The sequence below is a fragment of the Saccopteryx leptura genome, chromosome 6, assembly GCF_036850995.1.
Source record: "Saccopteryx leptura isolate mSacLep1 chromosome 6, mSacLep1_pri_phased_curated, whole genome shotgun sequence".
Lineage (NCBI taxonomy): Eukaryota > Metazoa > Chordata > Mammalia > Chiroptera > Emballonuridae > Saccopteryx > Saccopteryx leptura.
Window position 1 is genome coordinate 100199091 of NC_089508.1, and position 22736 is coordinate 100221826.

At 39.8% G+C, this 22736-nt stretch overlaps 1 protein-coding gene across 2 annotated transcripts in view; it reads right to left on the reverse strand.

Moving 5' to 3' along the window:
* Nucleotides 1-667: 667 nt before the first annotated feature.
* Nucleotides 668-22736, reverse strand: part of PRKD1 (protein kinase D1) — a 387321-nt gene continuing 365252 nt past the window's right edge. For both annotated transcript variants that reach the window (XM_066342379.1, XM_066342378.1), the window contains 5 exons: nucleotides 21888-22049; nucleotides 21040-21138; nucleotides 19887-20154; nucleotides 2458-2543; nucleotides 668-1634 (listed from right to left, as the gene is read on the reverse strand). In XM_066342379.1, the coding sequence (XP_066198476.1) occupies nucleotides 1416-1634; nucleotides 2458-2543; nucleotides 19887-20154; nucleotides 21040-21138; nucleotides 21888-22049 (834 nt within the window). In that variant the 3' untranslated portion in view covers nucleotides 668-1415. The remainder of the gene's footprint in view (nucleotides 1635-2457; nucleotides 2544-19886; nucleotides 20155-21039; nucleotides 21139-21887; nucleotides 22050-22736) is intronic.

The window sequence follows — 22736 nt, forward strand, 5'->3', positions numbered from 1 at the left end:
GTGACTAACCATTGGGAAAATCAAGTATTCTCCCATACACCTGTCCAAGTGTAAATATTGCCTGCAGTCTTACCATCCTTCCCTAATGTATTCAAATAAAACTTTTCTAAACATTCATTACAATTTTTTTGTTACATGGTAATAACAGCACATACTAATTACTATCCCGCTTATGAAGACACACCACCCACATTATCCACATTACCTACTCAACACACTTAAAAGTCTGTGAAATAGTCCCTTCCCCAGGCTAGAGTACTTTGCTTCAGTTGGCTTTCTCTTTAAGAATTATTTCCCAATCTTCATGTGTTTTTGAAGTTTGCTTCATGTCTGATAATATAGAAAGAAACTAGAACCATCCCTGGCTTATACTAAATCAGGAAGCTGCATTGAGATCGCTGTTTACAATATTTTTACTATGCCGTCAAGTATTGTTTGGCTTTGGTAATTTTCTCTCTGAAAGCTTGCTCTCCTACTGAAAACTAGCAGGCATCCAAGACAGGAAGGCTTCACAACACTTGGAAACATACTTTTACGGCTTCAGTGTAAACAAAGGTAAACTCTGGACCATGGTAATTGTCTGTCTTTCGAGCAGACACCTGCTTCTAATTGGCCTGAAAACACTAGTGTGAATGATAAATGAAAATAATTTTCAGATGGACACATAATTTGACAAGAATATTTATTTGTTATTATTTAAAAATACACAAAGGCAAAGATTGCTTAGTTGCTGATTCTCCATAGTACAGCAGGGTATTATGAGAAAAGGGAAATATATCTGCTATAACAGCAGTTTACATTTCTAAGGCATTTAGGCTTACAAGTAGGAGGCGTGCTGACTTGAGTTTAAACATACTGAGGCACACCAGGCAGGTAAGGGATTGTACTATACAGTAAAATTCTCACGCACTGTGTCTTCAAATCATATATCCATCCCCCCATCCTCCATCATTCATTTTTTCCACATGAGTTTTGGAGTTGTTCATAGAACACTGGTAATAATCCACTCTCCGAGAGTTTGCTTATCATGACACCACCACTGGACGCACAGACCAGAACTATCTCCTGGACAGCTTCTGTAGACTCTCACTACATTGAGGCTCCAGTAAGAAAAACACTGATTTGCAAAGGCACAGCGGAGGCAGGTTTAATGCATTAAATATAACATGAACCATTCACAATAACACGTTTAGTGTTTCAGGGAACTTTTGTTAATACAACACAGTTGGTCACACAAAATACAAATGCTTCTGTTGATTTGTCTTGGCAACTCAGATACATCAACAGTGCTAACAGTTTAACAGCTTTGTTCTCATCTGACAGAAAATAATGGCAGTTCTGCAAGGCAAATGTTAAACCTGACCGTATGTATTTATTAATTCCACAGTGTTTTGACAGATTATAGGGGACAGAACTCAGAGGATGCTGACACGCTCACTGAGGGCTTTCATCTCCGTTTCTTCAGTCTCAGGACTGTTGCTGTGACTAGCACTTGGGTTGATCAGGTGTGTGGGGTACTGCAGCCCCTGCTCGCCAGCATACTGCTCCCACCGCAAGTCATCGCTCTCATGGGTGATGTAGCGTTCTCCGATTTTGCGTTCCAGCTCTCGTAAATCTAACCAGGTCTGATAATCCTGATGAAGAAATTACAAAATATCACCACAGTGATGATTAAACTCATTAAGTCACTGTCTCATTTGTTGTCAGTTCCCACAGCTGATGAGCTACCCATCTTCCTCCCACTCTGACAGTGCTGTGTCTTTCATTGGGCTCCCTGGAGTGCCAGCATCAGCACCAAAACCATACTATTTGTCTAAACCTTACAAATGCCTACTGTTTATGTGCTGTGCGTCGAAGGGTGGGCAATAAGTGCTTGCACTCAAGCAATTAGGAATGTTAGTTTTCCTTTGAGATTTAATGACTACAATCCTTCAGTTTCCAGAAAATCGTTATTCTAAACTTTTAAGTTTGATGTGAAAATAATATTTAAGAGAAAGCAAACACCTATTCACACATGTACTTTATATTTGTGATGTATTTGTTCTGCGAATTTGTTAGTCTAGGCTTTAGAAACGTAAGTACAAACAGATGCCGGGCATGACCAGGTGAGCATCTACTTGGACATTTGTCAGAACTGCATATACAGATGCTTTTGAACTCTGGTCCTCGGAGTTTTGTTATGACTCCTTAGATTTCTTGTTTTTGGCTTGGTGTGTGTATGTGTGTGTGTGTTGAGTGTGTGGTGTGTTTCTCTTCTGGCAAATTTTCTTGAATGAGAGGTTTAGGAGTACTAAATTGTTTTTAAGTCCTAAGCAGCTACATTCATTTTGGCAAACAAATTGGTATTAGAATTATACTTTAAAAACAATGACAAAACATTTTTCCATGCAATATCAAAACCTTACAAATATTTAGAAACTCATCTGCCTGAGGAAATAGCCAATAATCGATTTTTACCTGTAGCCAAGGGTGACTCAAGGTCTTGTCCACGCTATAGCGCTTTCTCATTTTTACTTGCAGCAGGTTATTGATAAGGTCAATGGCTGAAAAACATGTTAATTATTGGTAAAAATAGCTGACAAATCCAGAACACATGCATAATTCATTCACCCTTTGTTTCACACCTGCTATTTTAAAAAATTAATGCAGCATAGTGCTAGCAGGCAGTAGAACCTGAAGAAGACTCATCTTGAGAATTCTAAAACCTTGGTCTTCATTTTATCTTGGATGCTGAAAAAATGAAATTGGAAACAGTTGTGGAGGAAAGAATATAAGACATTTTTAAGTATGATCTGAACTTCTCTTGGTTTAGTCTTTGATACATTCTTCTAAAGTAGGAGTTTTATGTAAAAATGTATCATTTAAATACATCTTGCACAAATGGCAAGATAAAATTAATATTCAAGAGAAGGAATTTACTAATTTTGTTGTAAAATGTGTTTCAAGTTTGAATATACACAATGGGTTTCACAGTCTTGAATTAAATGGCTGACATCTAGATACCACATTTAAAAGAAAAATATAAAGCATAACATGGTTCTGGGTTCATAATAAGCTTACAGCCTAAAAACCAATGACCCACCAGGAAAAGGCCGTTTTGTCTCTTTCACTGATTAAGAGAAGAAGTGAATTAACTCCCCAACTTCCCCAATCCGTAAGTCCTGAATTCGCTGGCTTTGGCTCTACTGTTTGGTCTACGTCAACATGTAAGGACCTGAAAATCCAGACTGTCACAGGAGTTCTGAGGCTACCTCAAGTAGGATGAATCAGGATCTTCCTCGACATCAGGCAAAGAGAAATGATTTCTACAGTCTTTAGGTAATCTAGAATTGTCTTTCTCTGATACTAATACTCTAAATATTGGCCAGCATGAAAGGCTGTAGAATCAAACACCTAAGAACTCTTTGACTAAGGGAAGGAAATGCAATAGCACACATCTGAATGCTGCTTGTGCCTATACACCCTCACCTGAGCGATGCTACCTTAGGAAACAGAGTACTTAGTACAATTTCAGATTCCAAGCATGTTCTCGTGAGCTTTTGAAAGTGTAGTTCTCTCAGTGAACTGTGCGCTGGGCTTGTGCTTTAAACATCCACCCATAATGATTTACTCACTGGTGATTCAAGTGCACCTTCCATTCTTGGTGCTACGAAGTCACAGAGCAAAAATGGAGGATGAAGACACAGGGAGAGCTTATGTGCCCCGTGAGCAGGCTGCAGCGCTAGGCTTCCCTAGACACTGCAGGGAATAAATACATGCTATTAGTTGAGTCATTCTGCTTTGAATTCTATAATTAGGAGGGTCAGAATACAGCAACTCAACAAAAGGTCTGGTTTGTGCCCAAATGGGCCCCAACAGTGAAGCACACAGCCTCGTGGGGAGGGAAGTACTGCCAGAGGAGAAACTGGGGTGTCTGGGGGAACAGAGTGTGTGAAGATAGAAAGGTGTTCTGCTGAAAGAAGTATGCGGTCACAAGGCTGGCTGCCGCCACTGTGGCCAGGTGACCTGAATGAACAGAGCAGGGGCAAGACCAGCACCTCTGGGAGAAAATAGTTTAGGGCATATGGAGAGACAGAGAAAATACATGGGCGTCTAAATTGTGCATATATGTGTGTATTTGTGAATTTATAAATATATTTGTAGCTCTTAGCAGCAGAAAGCAGAAACAATGAACTACTAAATGTTGGAACCTGTAGTTAAATGTTGGGGACCCGGTGTAACTGAGAACATAGGTGTGTCAGTAAATGAAGCTCTGTTCTACTTGTCACTCTTTCTGGAACTCGGAAAACATCCTTTTATTCACCAATTCTCATACAAACCAGCATTAACTGGGCCCTGTAAATGCTTTTCACTAAACATATTTTTAAAAGAAGTTCTAATGTGTTTTTTCCTAACAATGTTCTCTCTTTTGTGTGTGTGTGTGAGAGACAGAGAGAGGAACAGACAGGGACAAACAGGCATGAAGGGAGAGAGATGAGAAGCATCAATTCTTTGTTGCAGCTCCTTAGTCTCCTTAGTTGTTCATTGATTGCTTTCTTGTTTGTGCCCTGACTGGGGGTGGGGGGGGGTGTTCAGCAGAGCAAGTGACCTCTTGCTCAAGCCAGCAACCATGGGGTCATGTCTATGAGCCCGTGCTCAAGCCGGTGACCTCGGGGTTTCGACCTGAGTCCTCCATGTCCCAGTCCGACACTCTATCCACTGAGCCACTGCCTGGTCAGGCACAATGTTCTCTTTATTGGCCACATTCTTCATATGTATGTATTAATCATTCATTTACCTATTCATTCACCAAATCTTCCATAAGAAATTACTGTTGGTGGCCCTGGCTGGTTGGCTCAGCGGTAGAGCGTTGGCCTGGCATATGGAAGTCCCAGGTTCAATTTCCGGCCAGGGCACACAGGAGAAGCGCCCATCTGCTTCTCCACCCCTCCCCATCTCCTTCCTTTCTATCTCTCTCTTCCCCTCCTGCAGCCAAGGCTCCATTGGAGCAAAGTTGGCTTGAGTGCTGAGGATGGCTCGTGGCCTCCCCCTCAGAATGGCTCTGATTACAGCGGACTAACGCCCCAGAGGGGCCGAGCATTGCCCCACAGTGGGCATGCAGGGTAGATCCTGGTTGGGCGCATGTGGGAGTCTGTTTGTCTGCCTGCCCCCTGCTTCTCACTTCGGAAAAATACCAAAAAAAAAAAAAAAAAAAAGAAATTACTGTTGGCAATTATATAGGAAATAAAAATATTACATGGACTCTGAAAAGCAAGCTCCCGATCTAGTTGCAAAGACAAAACAGATTTACACACATGCACACACAGACTCATTTATATATATAACAAAATGCACCATTTTGAATCTTTGGCCTTTAATATCCCACTCAAAGAAAAAACAATGTTTTCTTTAGCAATTCTGAAATATAACTAGCTAGGTCCCTAGTGACTTTCTCCAGGGGTCTGATCTATTTTCATGTTAATTTTGCTTGCATAATAATGGTAACAAGAATTCTTTTCTCCAATATTGTGCCCAAAGTTGTCTTTTTATAACTTACCCACATTAAGCCTATTTATGTCCTAGATGCCACAGGAAACTTGACTCTATTCTATGTGACAGCTCTTCAAGCCTTGTAGACAGTAATCCCCCTTAACCTCACCTTCTATAGTTCCTCCAGATGCCTCCGTGTTCATGTGCATCCTTATTTTAATGTTCACTAGCTGTTATTCAATGTTCCTTTCCGATTATTAACTAGAATTTTCCTCATGATCAATGGTCAGCTTTATTTGCACACATAAACATTGTTCATACAGCCTAGGATTTAGTTTTTTCTTTTCAAAAACTTTACATTCATACTCTTAGGTAGTCCTTACAATCCTATGAAAGTAGTTATTTTGATCTCCAGTTTATACAAAAGGAAAAAACTGAGATTTCCAAGGCCATTTACCTTGGTCAAAGTGAGACAGCATTAAGGTAACTGAGCTGACGTTGATCCCTTGGGGTCTGGCACCAAAGGACATAATCTTAAGCATGATGGCTTACAGCAGATCATGGCACTGGCTCATTATAATTAACTGATAATGTCAAAAATTAATTTTCCCAATACTAAACATTAAATTCTTTTTTAGTTTGTTTTTTCATACTTTTATGTATTAAAATGCACAGCTATATAAAATATATGACTTTGTATACATACATATATGTATATGTGTATGTGTGTATATATGTGTGTGTGTGTGTGTATATATATATATATATATATATATATATATATATATATGACTTCAGCAAAACATTTCAGCAATCAAAGACTATTCTCAATGTGATGTGATCCCCTCCTATTATAAGGACTAATTCTCTTAGCTTTCTACTGCTTCCAAACTGAGCAAGCCTATCTGCTATGTAGTAATCAAATTATTAGGAACCTGTTTCCAGAATAAACCTTAAACAGAGGATTTGATGATGCCATTATAGGCCTTACTCCCAACTGGCAGGACTGGTAATTATTCTTTGAACAGGCTGATAAAGCAATAATGTTTCCTCCTACGAGTCCCCCATCTACTCTACATGTTGTCATCTTCTCCAGAGGCTTTTGTGGGAGAACACATCAGTCTTTGGTATTATTCATTCTACCAATCTGGCAATCCTATTGAAAAAATACAAGTATTCTGGAGAAATAGATTCTAAGTAAACTAATACTGACTATTATTCACTTTTAGTCATTTCCTTCTAAGTGCTGGAATTTACTCTTAAAAGTCTGCAAACTATTCAATCATTCATTCTAGGGTTTTGTAAGGATAAGTGTTAAATTTCTCTTGAATGATTTCAGAATCCATCCTTTCCCCTTTTAGAAATTCAGAAAACTCTGGCCTGTGTTAAATATCCTGGCATCTCTCTCATTTTTGCCACGATTTATTCAAAATTATTCACAATGGCTTTAGAAGCGCCTTTGTTTGTTACTTCAATAAGCAGTATGTCCATTTCTGCACGTTAATCCAGTCTCATAGCTACCACTAATGTCCCCTTGTGACATCTCGTTTCTCCCAGGTCCAGCTCCCAGCAGAGCTGCCATGAGTGATGCATGGAGTGAAGGACCCACACTAAGGAAGGGCAAAACCAGGAGCACCGGAGCCAAGTCTAGTAAAACTGGAATAGCCACAGTGGGCCCAGAAGCGAGCTGGCAGTTGGGAAAAAAGTCCACATGGGATCTTAACTCCAGTTCTAAAACTCAAATCAAATCAAGACTCAGAATTCAGATCTAGAGGGAATGTGGTACGGCATGTCTTTGACACTGCGGCACTGGGAGGCGCAGAAGGAGAGACCATGGGAAAGACATAAAATTGGACCATTCTGTGAACTCCAAAAAATGAAGCGAAGGAGAAAGGGAGGAGGACTGCAGCAGAATGGAAACGGAAAAAAGGCAGCATGTTCTCATAGCAGCACTCCAGGATGCTAGAGCCCAGGGGGAGGGGAGAGGGAGAGAGAGAACGCAGATTCCAGTCCCCTGGAGCTCCATGAGGATCTGTAGCCCATGAGGAGTCTGGAGCTCCCTGAAAAAAACAGAGATAAAATGGGCATTGCCTGCTTCTTCCCTGTAGTTATTATGCTAGATTTTTCAGAGTGGTTGAATTATTTTCTGATGGTACTTGCCCATTCATTGTGGGTGTTTGTCTTCCTAATTTCAGTCTGAGAATTCTGTTATTCATCCTTACACTCAATCCCGTCCTCCCATATTATTAATAAATTGTCTTATACCCAAGCTCTCTGAACACCTTGGGTAGCCATATCAGGGCAATGTGAGAAGTCTTTCCTTTTTTATTTTTTTATTAGAGTTTTAAACAATTGTATGTTTCAAATTTTCATTTTTAAAGAATTTTCCATCCCTCATAAAAAAAGAGTTTTGTGCTTTCTAAAATGGATCCATACTAATTCCTATAGATTAAAAAATGAAAAGAAAATCTGTTTTTGGAACTTGAATGGTTCTTTCCTAGCTACAGTAAATTCCTGTCTAACAGTTACTTTCCTCTAACTTCCTGTATAGCAATTTCTCTTCTCAATCGGTTGAAAGGCTAAACTGTCAGGAAAGCAAAGAGAAAATTTTATCAAACGTTCTGTTCTACCAGAATAGGTCTTTCAGCAGGTGCTGGGATGGCTGAAGTTCTGGGTAGCCTGTTTGGCAGGCGCACAAGCACGTCTGAAGAAAAACAACATTAAATGGTATATGAAGGTGCCAAAGGGATTTATGTATTAATATGCAATGTTCCATCAATGTCAACTGTATAGACTCCATTTTCTTCTGGTATCAAAATACAGAATTATCTTTGAAACTGTGGAAACTATATCATAGTCATTCTCTATTTCAAAGCAAACACCATGTGTATGGACGTACTAGACTGTATACGAAGAAGGTTTTCTTGCATGTGCTGTCACTATGGCTAACCTGAATGGCAGCCAAAGATTGGAGAAAATTCTACAAAAAGGAATGGTACTGGATACATCTGAATATGTAATAGGTCCCTTAGGTCACCTCTCAGTCATCTTCCGTTCCCCATCTTTTACTATTTCAGTATATACCTGTCTCCCTTCATTCTCCTCACTAGATTTTAGCTGCTTTAAGATCACACAGATTGTGTATTGATTTTTGCATATAAGTTTCATAAATATTTTAAATAAAATACAACCGTTATTGCATTAGAAAAGTGCTTGCTAAATAGCGTTTGGCAGATTGACTAGATTAGTTAGAAATTTAAATAACTATTTCCTTAGCTCTGAATTTCAATATTCAGATTATGTGCATATGGTTTATATACTTCAGCTAAAAATATTCCTGGATGGTAGGACATCAGCACTCCAGAAAATGTAGCAGATCATAAGATCAGTGACTTCTACCAGATAATAAGAACAATGTTGCGAATATCTCCAATACAGAATGGGTTTATTTTACAATGTTTATTTTATAGAATTAAAACTACTGGTAGGCATCCAGGGCTAACCTGTTTTGTTTAGGCACAGTACTTTTTTATTTTTCCGTACTGTCTTCTGTCTACCCATAAATTATTCTGGTACAAATTTTCAAATAAGAAACCACATCAGAACGATCACTCGAGTGATAGAGCCATTATCTGTCAGCAGCTGAGATCCTTGCCTTTTATTTTCTTTCCCCTTTCCGTTTTGCCTCACAGCCTGCTACAGTGTAGCCCTCAGTACTTTTCCCTTTGGTTTGCTTCAGGCTGACGGTAAATTGTGTGTTTATTTTAAAAACCGTTTTGCAACCCTTCACATTCCAGCTCTCACCCCAGCACGCTGTTGCTCGGCAACACTAACTGGGATGCTCCTCTCAGGGGCCGGAACCAGCGGCTGCCTGCAGCAAACAAGGCCGCTGGAAATCATCATCTCACTCGTGCGTGCCCGAGTCAATTACCGCAACCCGATGAAGTACAAGACCTTGAGAGACTCAAGACCGTGTCTTTCCTGTTCCAGTTCATTCTCTGTGGACAGTTCTTCTGTCAATGGTTACTGCTTTGCTTAACATTTAATTTCATTGCCTCTTGAAGACCAGCAATACAATTTTAGAAATCCTGAACTGTTTAAACACAGCACATAGCAGCCCACAAACTGATGCTGAGTGGATTCAAAATTAGAGCAAAAATCAAAATAGATATGTATTATTCTAATGATATTCAGGGTGGATCTTTCGTTTTCACTGCACATTAGTATTGTTTAGAGAGGTTTTTGTTTTTAGTTATTTTTTTTTTAATGCTGATGCTCAAGCCAAAGTTCAAGTGAAAATCCTTAGAGGAGAAGCCTCCAGGTATGAGTAGTTTTAGAAGTGCCCAGGCATAGAATGACAGGCTAAGCATGGCTTCTCAGACGTTTAGGCATCTGAATAATCCAGGGATCTTAAACTGAAGATTCTGATTCGCTAAGTCTGGGTGGGACCCGAGGGTCTGAATTTTAATGTCTCCAAGGAAGAGTCGTAGACCACACTTTGAGTAGCAAGGGGCAAAAGGCTTGAGAACACTGAATTAACAACTGGTTTAATAAGGGTCCCTAATTAGATGGATGTAAATGTAGAGAAAGTTATCTAATCACAGAGAAAGGTACCTGTCCTCAGCCCCATCCTGTTCAGGGTTTCAGGATAGCTTCCCCTCAGAAGATGCTGACAGGAAGAGTAAATGAGTGGCATCACACAAGTTCCAAAATAACTACAGTCTGAAGATAGGGACCGCACCGATAATATACCTTTCAACAGGGACAAATGGAACCAAGTCCTCTACGTAGGTCCCACCTACCTACCCAGCAAATGCAGGCTTCTAAATCTACAGCAAGCTCAACATAAATCTACTTATTGGCCCCACACCAAATGTCATTTTATGCTGTGCTAAAATAAGTGTGTTCTTTATCATGAGGGAAGTGGTGGCATCACTTTACTCTTAGAGTCATTGAATGCTAAGTCAGTCAGACCAGTTTTGAGGTTATCAACGAGGAGGGGAGGGTCTGAGCCTGAGTGAACAAGAGGCTGGAGGAAAACTGACCGCCCAGGAAAGGACAAGGCTCAGGGTCATGTGGTGGCCGCCTTCAAACTTCTGAGATAAGCTTTTATTTGTAGAAAGGATTGGGCTTGTTCTGCCAGAGGGTATTAACAGAGACATTTTGCTCACTGTGCTAGGGTCAAATTAAGAAGAAACAGGGCTCCTCATGAAGTTGTGTATTTTCCATACCTGAAACAATTTAACACAGTCCTGGATAACTGCTCAGTGGATTGGTACTGTGGAGCAGCAGAGAGATGTGGTAAGATTTTTAACAACCTGTATTTTGAATATTATACTGTGTTGTCATTGTGCAAGAGAGCAAATTTGCAGAATATTCAAACTTTGTGGTTTCAGTTATTACCTTATTTGAATTAAAAAAAATTTCACTCTACTAGTAGATAAAAAAAAAATTCACTCTACCAGTAGATAGATACTAATAATTGTATGTTTTTGGCTCATAATTTTAAAGTTCCTTATTATTAAACAAAATGCATGCTCTTTTTAAAAAAAGTTGAACACAAGTAATTTCAGAATTTCAAGTAGAGACTGTTAAAAATGTTAAACCCTACTGAAGTTCTGACCCACATAATTCACTTTGTTTTAGCAATTATGATACAACCTCCTGGCAGCCAGTTAAGCATTGGTAAGCCGTTCACCAGCGAGTCTCTGCGTTTCCTTCATGCTGTTATGTCTGACAGTGGTGCTAATATGTTGACAAATATATCTATTTGTTAATATTCAGCAGGCTCATTGGATCTTCAAGCCTTAAAAGCTGTTACAAACACATTTAATTTTTAAAAGGACAGTTGTCTTTCTTTTGTTTCTCATACCATTCATTGGATTTCTGGTTCTCATCTACATGAGGCTTATTTTCAATGAGGTTATTTTTTTGTTTTGAACAATATGTTGTGAAAAAGGGGACTACAGCTGGTTCCTTTTCACGGCAAAGTGCTACTTCCAACTTAAGTGTTCAGTGTTCTGGAACACTGTTGAGTTTTCAAAACAGACCACGTGGTAATGGTGTTGGCTTTTATTTAGCTTTGCTTTGTGTTTGTACTGCTGTATTTTTCACCTCCAATTTGTGTGGGGAAAAACACTTGTGACCAATTTTACTTGAATTTACCGCAATGAATGGCAATAATTGCCATTAAAATACAATTTAGACGCTTTGGTAAATTTAGTGGTACATTATTATAGCCATTCTATGCCTTGTGATGCCATATATTCCACACTGTACACAAATGTCAGCAGAGGGTTGAGACCAATGAGAAGCCCCACTTAGTGCAGTACTAGTCAGGGAAAGGACGAAGCAGGGATACTGCCTTGGAGGCTGCGGAAGCCCAAAGGGGAAAAAGCCTATGTCACTGGTACATCATCACAATTTGGAAACTGACCTAAAGAAAAGCTATAGGGTTAATGCAAGGACATTTCCTCCCCTTGCCTTTTATATGTGGTATGTCAAGGCTGCATGTCTAATCTTAATTCTTGATAATACCGTCTTAACCATGTGACTGTGAGGCTGAGCAGTAACATCACAGCAGGTGACTTGAGAATAGGTGCTTCTTCAGACTTCACCTGTGAACACTGAAAATGATCTCTGTCTGCGGGGGTTGGGGCTCACCGCGGGACAATTTCCGAGGCTGCCTCTGTGTTGATTACAGACTGCTTGCCTCCCTAATGGCATCTAAAGGAATATCAAAACTCAAAAGGAAAAAAACAGTAATTTCTCTGGTGATCTTTATGGTCTATTACTAACCATCCTCAAATTTACTGTGTGTCTCTAATTGAAATCATCGATTCCATTTGATGATGAAAACGTCCTCATAGTCTCACAAATGCTTTTCTCTGGCTGCAGGTTTGTCACTGCTCTCCTAGGAAGATGACTTGCAAATTATCTCTCACTTTACCAGCTCTACAAAATCCACACCACTTAGTTACCTCCGTCTCTTCTTCCTCTAAGAATAAACTATTGGGAAAACAAGGGCTGTATAATAAAGACTTAAGATGTGTATTATGATCTTGAGCAACTGATGTAATGTAGGAAAAGAGACTTCGTCTGACTATCCCACTTGATAGTTCTCCTTTGTGTAGGCACAGATAGGTTCAGAGATTTAAGATGGCATCTCCTTTGCTCAGGCCTGATGCCAGGACTGGTGTTACAGAAAAGGAAAGGAATTTCAGAAACCTTGTAGACCAGACACGAAAGAATTACTTATACAAAAGGTTGTACTCCTTTACTCCTGGAACTGTGTTTCCCTCCATGCACTTTTGTTCATATTTATTACTTTGTTGAAAGTGTCATATGTACCTGGTAAGAGATCTGTCACCAGTAAGAAGAGTTCAAAATGAAAAATAAAACATCTCCCTCATTATTAGACCTGATCTCCAGAGACTATTTAAAAATTTTCTTTGGATTATATTTATACCTTTAAATAATAAATGCATATGCTCAATTCAATAGCTTTAAATCAGTATTAGTCTGTGGCTCAGTGCCAGTCTGCAATCTGTTAATTGGTTTGGGATAAGTATAGAAAGTGAGACTAAGTCTTTAGAAACTTATATAGCATTTTAAAAAATTTATTTATTTATTTATTTATTTTTAGAGAGAGGAGAGAGAGAGAGAGAGAGAAAGGGGGGAGGAACAGGAAGCATCAACTCCCATATGTACCTTGACCGGGCAAGCCCAGGGTTTTGAACCGGTTACCTCAGTGTTCCAGGTCAACGCTTTATCCACTGTGCCACCACAGGTCAGGCTTATATAACATTTTGACACTGCTGTCACATTTTTATCATATTTTATTCTTATAGTATGTTGGCAAATTAAAATAAAACTAGTCCTTAATCACAGATAGTTTGAAAAGAACTACCTTAAAAAAATAAAACAAAACATTGATTTCCTTCCATTAAAGAAAATGAATCATTTCATTTCAGTTTTCTCTACTCTACGGTCCTTCTCCTTCTCTCAATTAAGTTAGTTATAGTAAGTTAATGTAGGACCAACTTTGTAATTTAGACAGTGCCTAGCACACAATATGAGATATATAGTATATAAGCACCGACATATAGTACTTACTAGAAGTATTAACTCAGGACTAACTTATGCATTAAATCTTACAGCAGGGGTCGGGGACCTTTTTGGCTGAGAGAGCCATGAACCCCACATATTTTAAAATGTAATTTCATGAGAGCCATACAATGACCCATGTACGTTACGCATTTGGTGTTGTACCAGAGGACAGCTGTGATTGGCTCCAGTCACCCGCAACCATGAACATGAGTGGTAGGAAATGAATGGATTGTAATACATGAGAATGCTTTATATCTTTTTTTTTTTTTTCATTTTTTTTTTTTCTGAAGCTGGAAACAGGGAGAGACAGTCAGACAGACTCCCGCATGCGCCCGACCGGGATCCACCTGGCACGCCCACCATGGGGCAACGCTCTGCCCACCAGGGGGCGATGCTCTGCCCATCCTGGGCGTCGCCATGTTGTGACCAGAGCCACTCTAGCGCCTGAGGCAGAGGCCACAGAGCCATCCCCAGCGCCTGGGCCATCTTTGCTCCAATGGAGCCTTGGCTGCGGGAGGGGAAGAGAGAGACAGAGAGGAAAGCGTGGCGGAGGGGTGGAGAAGCAGATGGGCGCTTCTCCTGTGTGCCCTGGCCGGGAATCAAACTCGGGTCCTCCACACGCTAGGCCGACGCTCTACCGCTGAGCCAACAGGCCAGGGCAATGCTTTATATCTTTAATGTTACTAATTTCTTTTTATTAAAGATTTGTCTGCGAGCCAGATGTAGCCATCAAAAGAGTCACATCTGGCTTGTGAGCCATAGGTTCCCGATCCCTGTCTTATAGGTAAACGTGTGTAACTCAATCCATGCACCGCAGCAGAATGCCATGGGAACTCTGAGAAGTCGGGCTCTGACAGCTCTCTTCACAAATTCCCTGACCTCCTCCTTCCCAGTACTGTAGAAGTTTCATTAATTAAATCCTTTTCAATAATTATAATGAAGTTAGACATGCTTGGTCTGAAGGTTATCTAATATTTAAAATTAGTAAGCAATATATAGAATAATTTACATATAACTATTATTAACTGATCTCCCCTACAGCCTATAACCTATAACCTGTAATGTCAAATTTCTAAACCTATGCCTATTCGAAGAAGAATTTTCAAGTGTTAAAAGGACTCTCTTTCCCTATGTTGTTCTAACTGCTCAAAACCATGACACATGTGTTAGTTATTTTCTTTATTATACAACCTTTTGTATTTCCGGCACTATGCAACCCTTTTCTTCTTTCTCCTTGACAAAAGTTGCCTGTGCTTCTTCTTCATCTTACTATTTCCATGGTAATCTATATTAACTACATCTGACATTTTGAACAAATTACATAACTTGACATTAAACACCCGATAAAGAAGATGATGTGAATGTAAAGAAGCCTTTTTTCCCCCCAAATGAGATACTTTAAAATTTATCAAAATTTGAATATTGGGAAGTTAAATTTTTTTAGAGCACTGCCAGCTGTCAGGTCTTTCAGGGGGTCCTGAATTTAACTTTAATCCCTTCCTACTGAGCCAGCGCTCCTGAGCAGTGTTTTACAGTGTGATCCACGGGACGGGCTTCTTCCACCCTCCGCACAAGATGGCATTTTATGGAGGTGGAGCCTGGAACTCTCCACTTTTAACCAGCTCCTCTGATTATGTGTTCACACGCCAAAGTTTAAAACTGCCTGTGACAGACCTGGATCTGGACTATGACAGCTTGTTTAAAATGAGCTGTACTCAAGGAGGTTCTTTGGCAAGATTATTAGGAATCCCCTACCTTGATGTTCACCTTTTGGACTTCCCAGTTGTGTAAGTCAAATTATCTTCTGCCTAAATTAGTTAGAGGTAGGTTTCTATTATTTACATAAGGTCTTGATTAATTCAGTGATAAATTATTAGTAAGCAAATCTCCAGAATACCAGTAGTTGGCTTATTATATTATCACGGCAAAAATAATTAACATATTTAAAGTATTCCCTATAGGTTCCTAAATATCACGCCATAAGAAATAAGCACCCTTTGGTGTGTGACAATGTATGGTTATAAGGAATGAAGACAAATTATTCGAATCAAGTGCTACCCTTGTGTGACATAAGGCAAGTCACTTAATCTTTCTGAGTTTTACTACAGACTAGAACAAGTTACTTATCAGATCATTGTAAAGATCAAATGACACAATGACAGCTCAAGCACTCCAGTATATAAGGTAATACTGCATCAAGTCCATGTCTACACTAAAAGAAAAATGCATAATAAAGGTAGTTTTTCTTTCTGACACATCTGAATATACTACAAAGGCCTCATAACTTTCCTTTTTACTTTTGCCTATCTATGACAAAAAAATAAAATTAAAGATATGTCTGAATAACACTTGGGAATCATCAGTATGCATATATTTTCTAAAATTATTTAATCAATTCTTAGTGTTCTGTCAGAGCAATTCTTTTTTTTTCAGTGAGGAGGGGAGGCAGAGAACAACTCCCGCATGTACCCCAAAAGGTACATGCCGGCAAGCCCACTAGGGGGCGATGCTCTACCCATCTGGGGCCCTTGCTCTATTGCAACTGGAGCCATTTTTTAGTGCCTGAGGTGGAGGCCATGGAGCCATCTTCAGCGCCTGGGGCCAACTTGCTTTAATCGAGGGAAGGAGAATAGAGAGAGAGAAGAGGAGGAGGGATGGAGAAGCAGATGGGCACTTTTCCTGTGTGCCCTGACTAGGTATCGAACCTCGGACATCCACACGCCGGTCGACACTCTAACACTGAGCCAAATGTCCAGGGCCGCCAAAGCAATTCTTAACTTAGTGTTCCACTGTTCTCTTCGTAAACCCAAATCCTTGGCTCACCCCACCCACACCTGCTGTTATGGATGCCTTTCACATCCTTTATCCCACCCAGTCTCTATTACCACCTCATTATGGAAGCAGAAAGCATTACCTTGTGTTACAAATGAGGAACTGAAGCTCAAGGAAGGGAAGTGACAGCTAATTAGACTAGCAGATAGGACTAGGTCTCAAACTGCTTGACTCTGGATCTTTACCTTTGACTGAGGTGCCTACATTTTTAGTTCCATGTATCAGGATTATTCATGGTTCTAGTGTGGTTTAAAGTATCCTGCGGTTAAAAATGTACTATCAGTTGTGACCATCTTTTGCCAGACACTAGTTTGCTTGTGTATTTATCAGATCCATTGTGCTTAAAATTATTTGGTAACAACAGCCTGTTATAACTTCTAATGAGGAAATTATTTATTTTCAAGAGCTACTGGGATAAAATCTGGGCCCATAAATACCTTGCCTCATATTATGACATAATTTAACTAACTTTTCTTTATGTTCAAGTACTAGTTCTGTTCATACACTAGCAGTTAGGTAACTCATTTGCTATTTAGGACCTTAATTAGCAAACAGCACAACTCCTGTGTTCCACAGGCAAGAAAGAAGCACAGGAAGAGGCCAAGAAGAGAGGCCAGTTAATTCCCAAACTGATACCCGAGTCATTTGAAAAGTGAAGGTTCCACCTGAGCTGGTCTTCACATTACTTTGAGTGGTAGGAAATTTTTATTGCTTAGACATGTCTACAGGCAAGTAAAATGCATACTTCCTAGTCAAACATAAATGCCTCTTGAAGTACATGATATAACCCCCTTTTCTGGAAATGCTGTCTTTCTTCCTTTTCATTCTTTAGTGACTGGCCTAAGTTTCATCTCCTCTGACTATGCAGTTCTAACCAGTCAAGTCCACAATGATTCGTCTTCCTCTGACCTCGCAGACCCTGATTTTATACCTAGCTAACAATTCAAGAAAATAATTATCATTTTCTCAAATTTATACAACTCATCTCTCCAACAAGCTTTCAAGTTCTTTCAAAGACATTTTATCATTCATCCTTTACTTTTATGTTATTTATGATGTATGTATACTGTGGTTTCCCAACAAGAGTGTTTTGAGTTATTGATACCTATGTTTCTGTCTCTATTACCAAAGATAATTAAACATTCACAATTTATAGCTATTCATTTCTGGCTGACATAGCAGATATCAGCATATGAGGCCAGCACATTTCCATGATAGTAAGAGGGTATCTTTTGTTCCACTAATTAAAAGAAAAGGAAAAGTACTCCACTGTTCAAGAAATTTTTTTTTTAAATGTGAAGGTATTTTCCTAATGTTCTACTCTCACATAACAGAAAAATGTTTGGCCTCAGAGAAATTCCTGATTTGCACTGTACCAAAATCATCAAATTATTTTACTGGATTTCTGTCTTGAAGTTATCAACTAGAACGGTAACCAATTTTAGAGGTGATGTTTCCTAGCATGAGTACTGGTCATGAGGTTATTTGATAATTCCCTCTTTTCTGCCTCCAGTAAAAAAAACAAAAACCCTTCACTTTTGCCTCTGTTGAATTATCCTAAATATTTCATTAGTTCTGTGGCAATATGACAGTTCTTTGTAGGCCACAGATTCCTTTAAGATAAGTCCATCTAGGCCCTGGCTAGTTGGCTCAGTGGTAGAGCGTCGGCCTGGTGTGCAGAAGTCCCGAGTTCGATTCCCGGCCAGGGCACACAGGAGAAGCGCCCATCTGCTTCTCCACCCCTCCCCCTCTCCTTCCTCTCTGTCTCTCTCTTCCCCTCCCGCAGCGAGGCTCCATTGGAGCAAAGATGGCCCGGGCGCTGGGGATGGCTCCTTGGCCTCTGCCCCAGGCACTGGAGTGGCTCTGGTCGCAACAGAGCGACACCCCGGAGGGGCAGAGCATTGCCCCCTGGTGGGCAGAGCGTCGCCCCCTGGTGGGCGTGCCGGGTGGATCCCGGTAGGGCGCATGCGGGAGTCTGTCTGACTGTCTCTCCCCGTTTCCAGCTTCAGAAAAATACAAAAAAAAAAAAAAAAAAAAGATATGTCCATCTAGTTATGATTTACAGCTGATGAAGATTTAAAAAATGTTGTCACTAATAGTAATTCAAAGTCCCGATGATGGATGGCTCTTGGCCTCAAATAGTAACAGTAAAGAACTTAATTATGCTATATTTTGATTTCTACACACCCACATGCAGTAACAGTTATAAATTCATGTTTACCTATGAATGTATCTGCCTTTTAAGTGGTAAAATATCTGAGTGAACTCAGAACTAGGCATTGCCTGAAAACTAAAAAGAAGCAGGAGAGCCTGACCTGTGGTGGCACAGTGGATAAAGCGTCGACCTGGAAATGCTGAGGTCGCAGGTTTGAAACCCTGGGCTTGCCTGGTCAAGGCACATATGGGAGTTGATGCTTCCAGCTCCTCCCCCCTTCTCTCTCTCTCTGCCTCTCCTCTCTCTCTCTCTCTCTCTCTCTGTCTCTCCCTCTCCTCTCTAAAATGAATAAATAAAAAAAAATTATAAAAAATAAAAATAAAAAGAAGCAGGACTAGTGGTATAAAATGTACACACAGGCTTTCTGGGTATAAATTCTGGCTCTTCCACTTACTAGCTGTGTGATTTTGGGCCTGTGATGTCCTTTCTTTTGCTTCTGGGTTTTTCACTTGAAATACAGGTATAAATGTAAAACCCGTCTCAGGGAATTTTTGTGAGAATTAAATTCCAAAGCACGTTCACTGAGGAACTTCTTTCTGAAGCATTCAGAGAGCCGTTTTCTCTGCCCTGACTGCCCACACCACTTCTTCTCAAACTATTTCTCTTCCTTTAGGAAGGAAAATTTATTAAGAAGAATTTAAATTTAAATACTGCAACATTGCCAAAGTATCCATCCTAAAAATATTATCAGAGATACATATCAGAAATTATATATAAGGATTGCCTAATACTGCATAAATAGAAACAACCTAAAAATAGCAGGGACATGGCTAAATAAAATAACATGCATGCCATAATGTCATACAAAGGAAGTCAGTACACAAAAACTTGGTATATTAAGTAAATGATCATTAAAATATCAGTATCATAAAGTTCTTTGTTCATGACAGATTAAAAGTGTTTAATACAAAAACAGGTATATACTCTTAGTTGTATACTAAGATTAACCTTAGTAAAGATTACCACTACATCAGTGTATAAATGTATATTTATATTTCTACGGCAATCTATCAAAATATTAATAATTTCTCTTTGATTTATTTACCTCCTAATGTGCATTTCTCACTTTCCCTATAATACAAGCACACTTCCTCAGAGGGCATTTCTGGTCTCCATTTCTTTTACTTCTCAATACACCTCCATTAGTTTGTTCCCCTACTCCAATGGGCAATTCACAAGAGCATTCATAATTTAAAATTAACAACTGAAATGGTAATATAACAAGGATTTAACCACTAAACTTTTGAATGGGAAATACTACCTTCATGAGAGATTTCCTTCCAGGGATTTGGTGGGTACATGAAAGCTGCATTCTGGATTTGGTCATGTATGTCTTCATCTTCATTAAACGGGAACGTGCCACTCAGGCTGACATAAATGATGACCCCAACAGACCACATGTCCAGAGAGCGATTATAGCCCTTGTTCCTTAGGACTTCAGGAGCCAGGTAGGCAGGGGTCCCCACCACCGACCTCCGGAAAGACTTCTCTCCAATGATCCGGGCAAAACCAAAGTCACAAAGTTTCACCTGTTGATAGTAATGGTATGCAGAAATGGTAGGGTCACAAACTGTGTGCCTGTGTGTGTCTCAGCCCAGTGCCAAAGATAAGCCTAATACATATGTATACTGTATGGGTTTCTCATGGTAGAAGTAACAGCTGTTTTCATTTTATGTAATTGAAGATAGTGGCTTATGTATTGATACAGAAGTATGTTTTCATTCATAAAAATGCCATCTAAACATTTCCTTTCTGCCTGTACCCCTAAAATCAAGAGATAAGTGTGAAAATATGTACACTCAGAGATGGGGAATAGTGTTTTAACAAGACAGGAAGATATGTAGATCAGGGAAGTGATGGACTTGGCTAAAAGGCTGATTGTAAATAAACTGAAGGACAAAGCACGGGACATGGCATGTCATCCATAATAACCTTCATAATGAGCTCTCGGGGAACCCCGGCAGGACTTGAGGTTGTCCAGGAGGCAAGGCAGAATGGCCACCTTGGTCAGGTCACTACAGATACAAGGCTCCAAGTTGTTTTCCATCCTCTGAGTTGAGGGAAAGAAGGAATTTCTGCACTTGCCCCTGGGAACAACACTGAACTCCCATGTGCTGCCCAGCATCAGAGAGCTGGAGGCACCCTGGGCCTGTGAAGTGCTCTCAGCCCAGCGAGGCTGCACGCGCACTGGGACCTGAGCAGGACAGAAGTGAGGAGGCTGGTGTGTGACCTGAGGCGGGTGGAACTGGGAAGCTGGAGTCAAAAAGCCGCAGTCCCAACAATATGGGAAGGTAACAAAAACATGTAATATTTGAAACAAATAAAAGTTGCGAGGGAAAAGGGGTCCACGCGGAATGTTTCAGGGGGCAGAGACGCTGTTGGTGGCTTTTGAGGAGAACAGCTTTCATACTTGCCTGTGGGAAAGGATCCGCGGATGCTAGCAACACGTTTTCTGGTTTAAGGTCACAGTGAACGATGTTTTTAAAGTGAAGATGCCGCAAAGCCACAAGTATCTATAAAGTTGAAAATCATCAAAATAATTTTACTTTGGTCTATTTAGTTTATTTTATAATATTTTCTACTAAGCCCTGGCCGGATAGCTCAGTTGGTTAGAGCACTGCTCAGTTTGCCAGTTCAATCCTGGTTCAGGGAGCCTACTGGAACAGATCAGTGTGCGCGCACGTGTGTGTGTGTGTGTGTGTGTGTGTGTGTGTGTGTGTGTCTCACTCTCAAATCAACAAAATAAACATTAAACAAATGAAGTAAAATGTTTTCGACTAGGAATACACTTAAAAGGCCAAGAAAGAACTCACAATGAACACTTAAGCTTTTTTACACTCAAGACATTGAAATAAGCTAAATTAACATAGCAGGTTTCTAAAGACACTGTAATGGAAAATGTCGTGTTTTATAGCATTCATGTAGCAATGAATACAGGTATACATAAAAGAATTCAATAATGTCGAACAGGGATTTTCATTACTGAATATTTTCACAGAACCAGGACTCAGCCACTGTGCATTTTATAATTTCATAAGTAGTTTTAATACATGTGTCTGCATACACATGACTCACTTAGTATCCTGGGCCCGGATGCCACAGACACACATTAGCTAACACAATAAGCCACTGCAGCCTTTTTGAGTACAGTTTAGACTTTGGAGGCAGGGACTACATAACAAGGCTAGGAAGCTGCAGTTAAACATTGATAACATTTGATATTAAATATTATCTTTGTGTCTGTCTCTAATTGATTTCTTACCTGAGTAATTAAGAACTTGGTTATGTGCTCTGGCAGCCTGCCCTTCTCGCTCGACAAGATCATCTCCAGCATGTCTCCATGGAGCTTTTCCATAACAACAAACACTCTTTCCGGAGTCTCAAACATACACTCCAAATTCACAACACCGGGGTGATGAAGGTTCTATTAAAGATAAATAAAGCACTTGAAGGAAATGAGTTTTTTGATACTAGTTGGCAAGCTCGCTGATTATACAAAACTGTATAAGCTATGGAGAAACCCACAGTTAAGATTTTTAACACCTCTAAATTCCACATGTGTTGCCTTATATTTTTGAAATTTTAATGTATCCAAAAAACACATCTTTACTTTCTATGCACAGTGAAATTATTTTTTTTCACTGCTAAAAAACCCAAGTTCCAGCACAGTGAATTGCTAATTAGGTTTTAATTAGAACACCATATTGAGATATCCGTATTTTCTTAGGATCATCTCCAATATTAAGCATACTGTCCTAAATATGCATGCAAGGCTCCATCACACGCTCCGTAGAAATATAATGTAGAGAAGATGAAATTTGTACATGGGGCCCATCTGGCTGCACTGATGAGGCACCTTAGGTCAAACCTTCTGGAACTTCTCTGGTGCTGGAGCCTGGGGTGGTTTGCTACAGAAGTTCTTTACGGAGTGAAGATCACCATGAAAACAGAAAAGGAAAAAAAAAATCTCGAGCCTGTGCTTTGTTCAGGATACTATGCTACGTGGTAGCCCTTTAGCTCAAGAATTCAATAAACATATATTTCCACAATAAAGTAATGGCTAATAATGATAGGCTGCATTTGGCTTGACATATTAATTGTCACATATGCC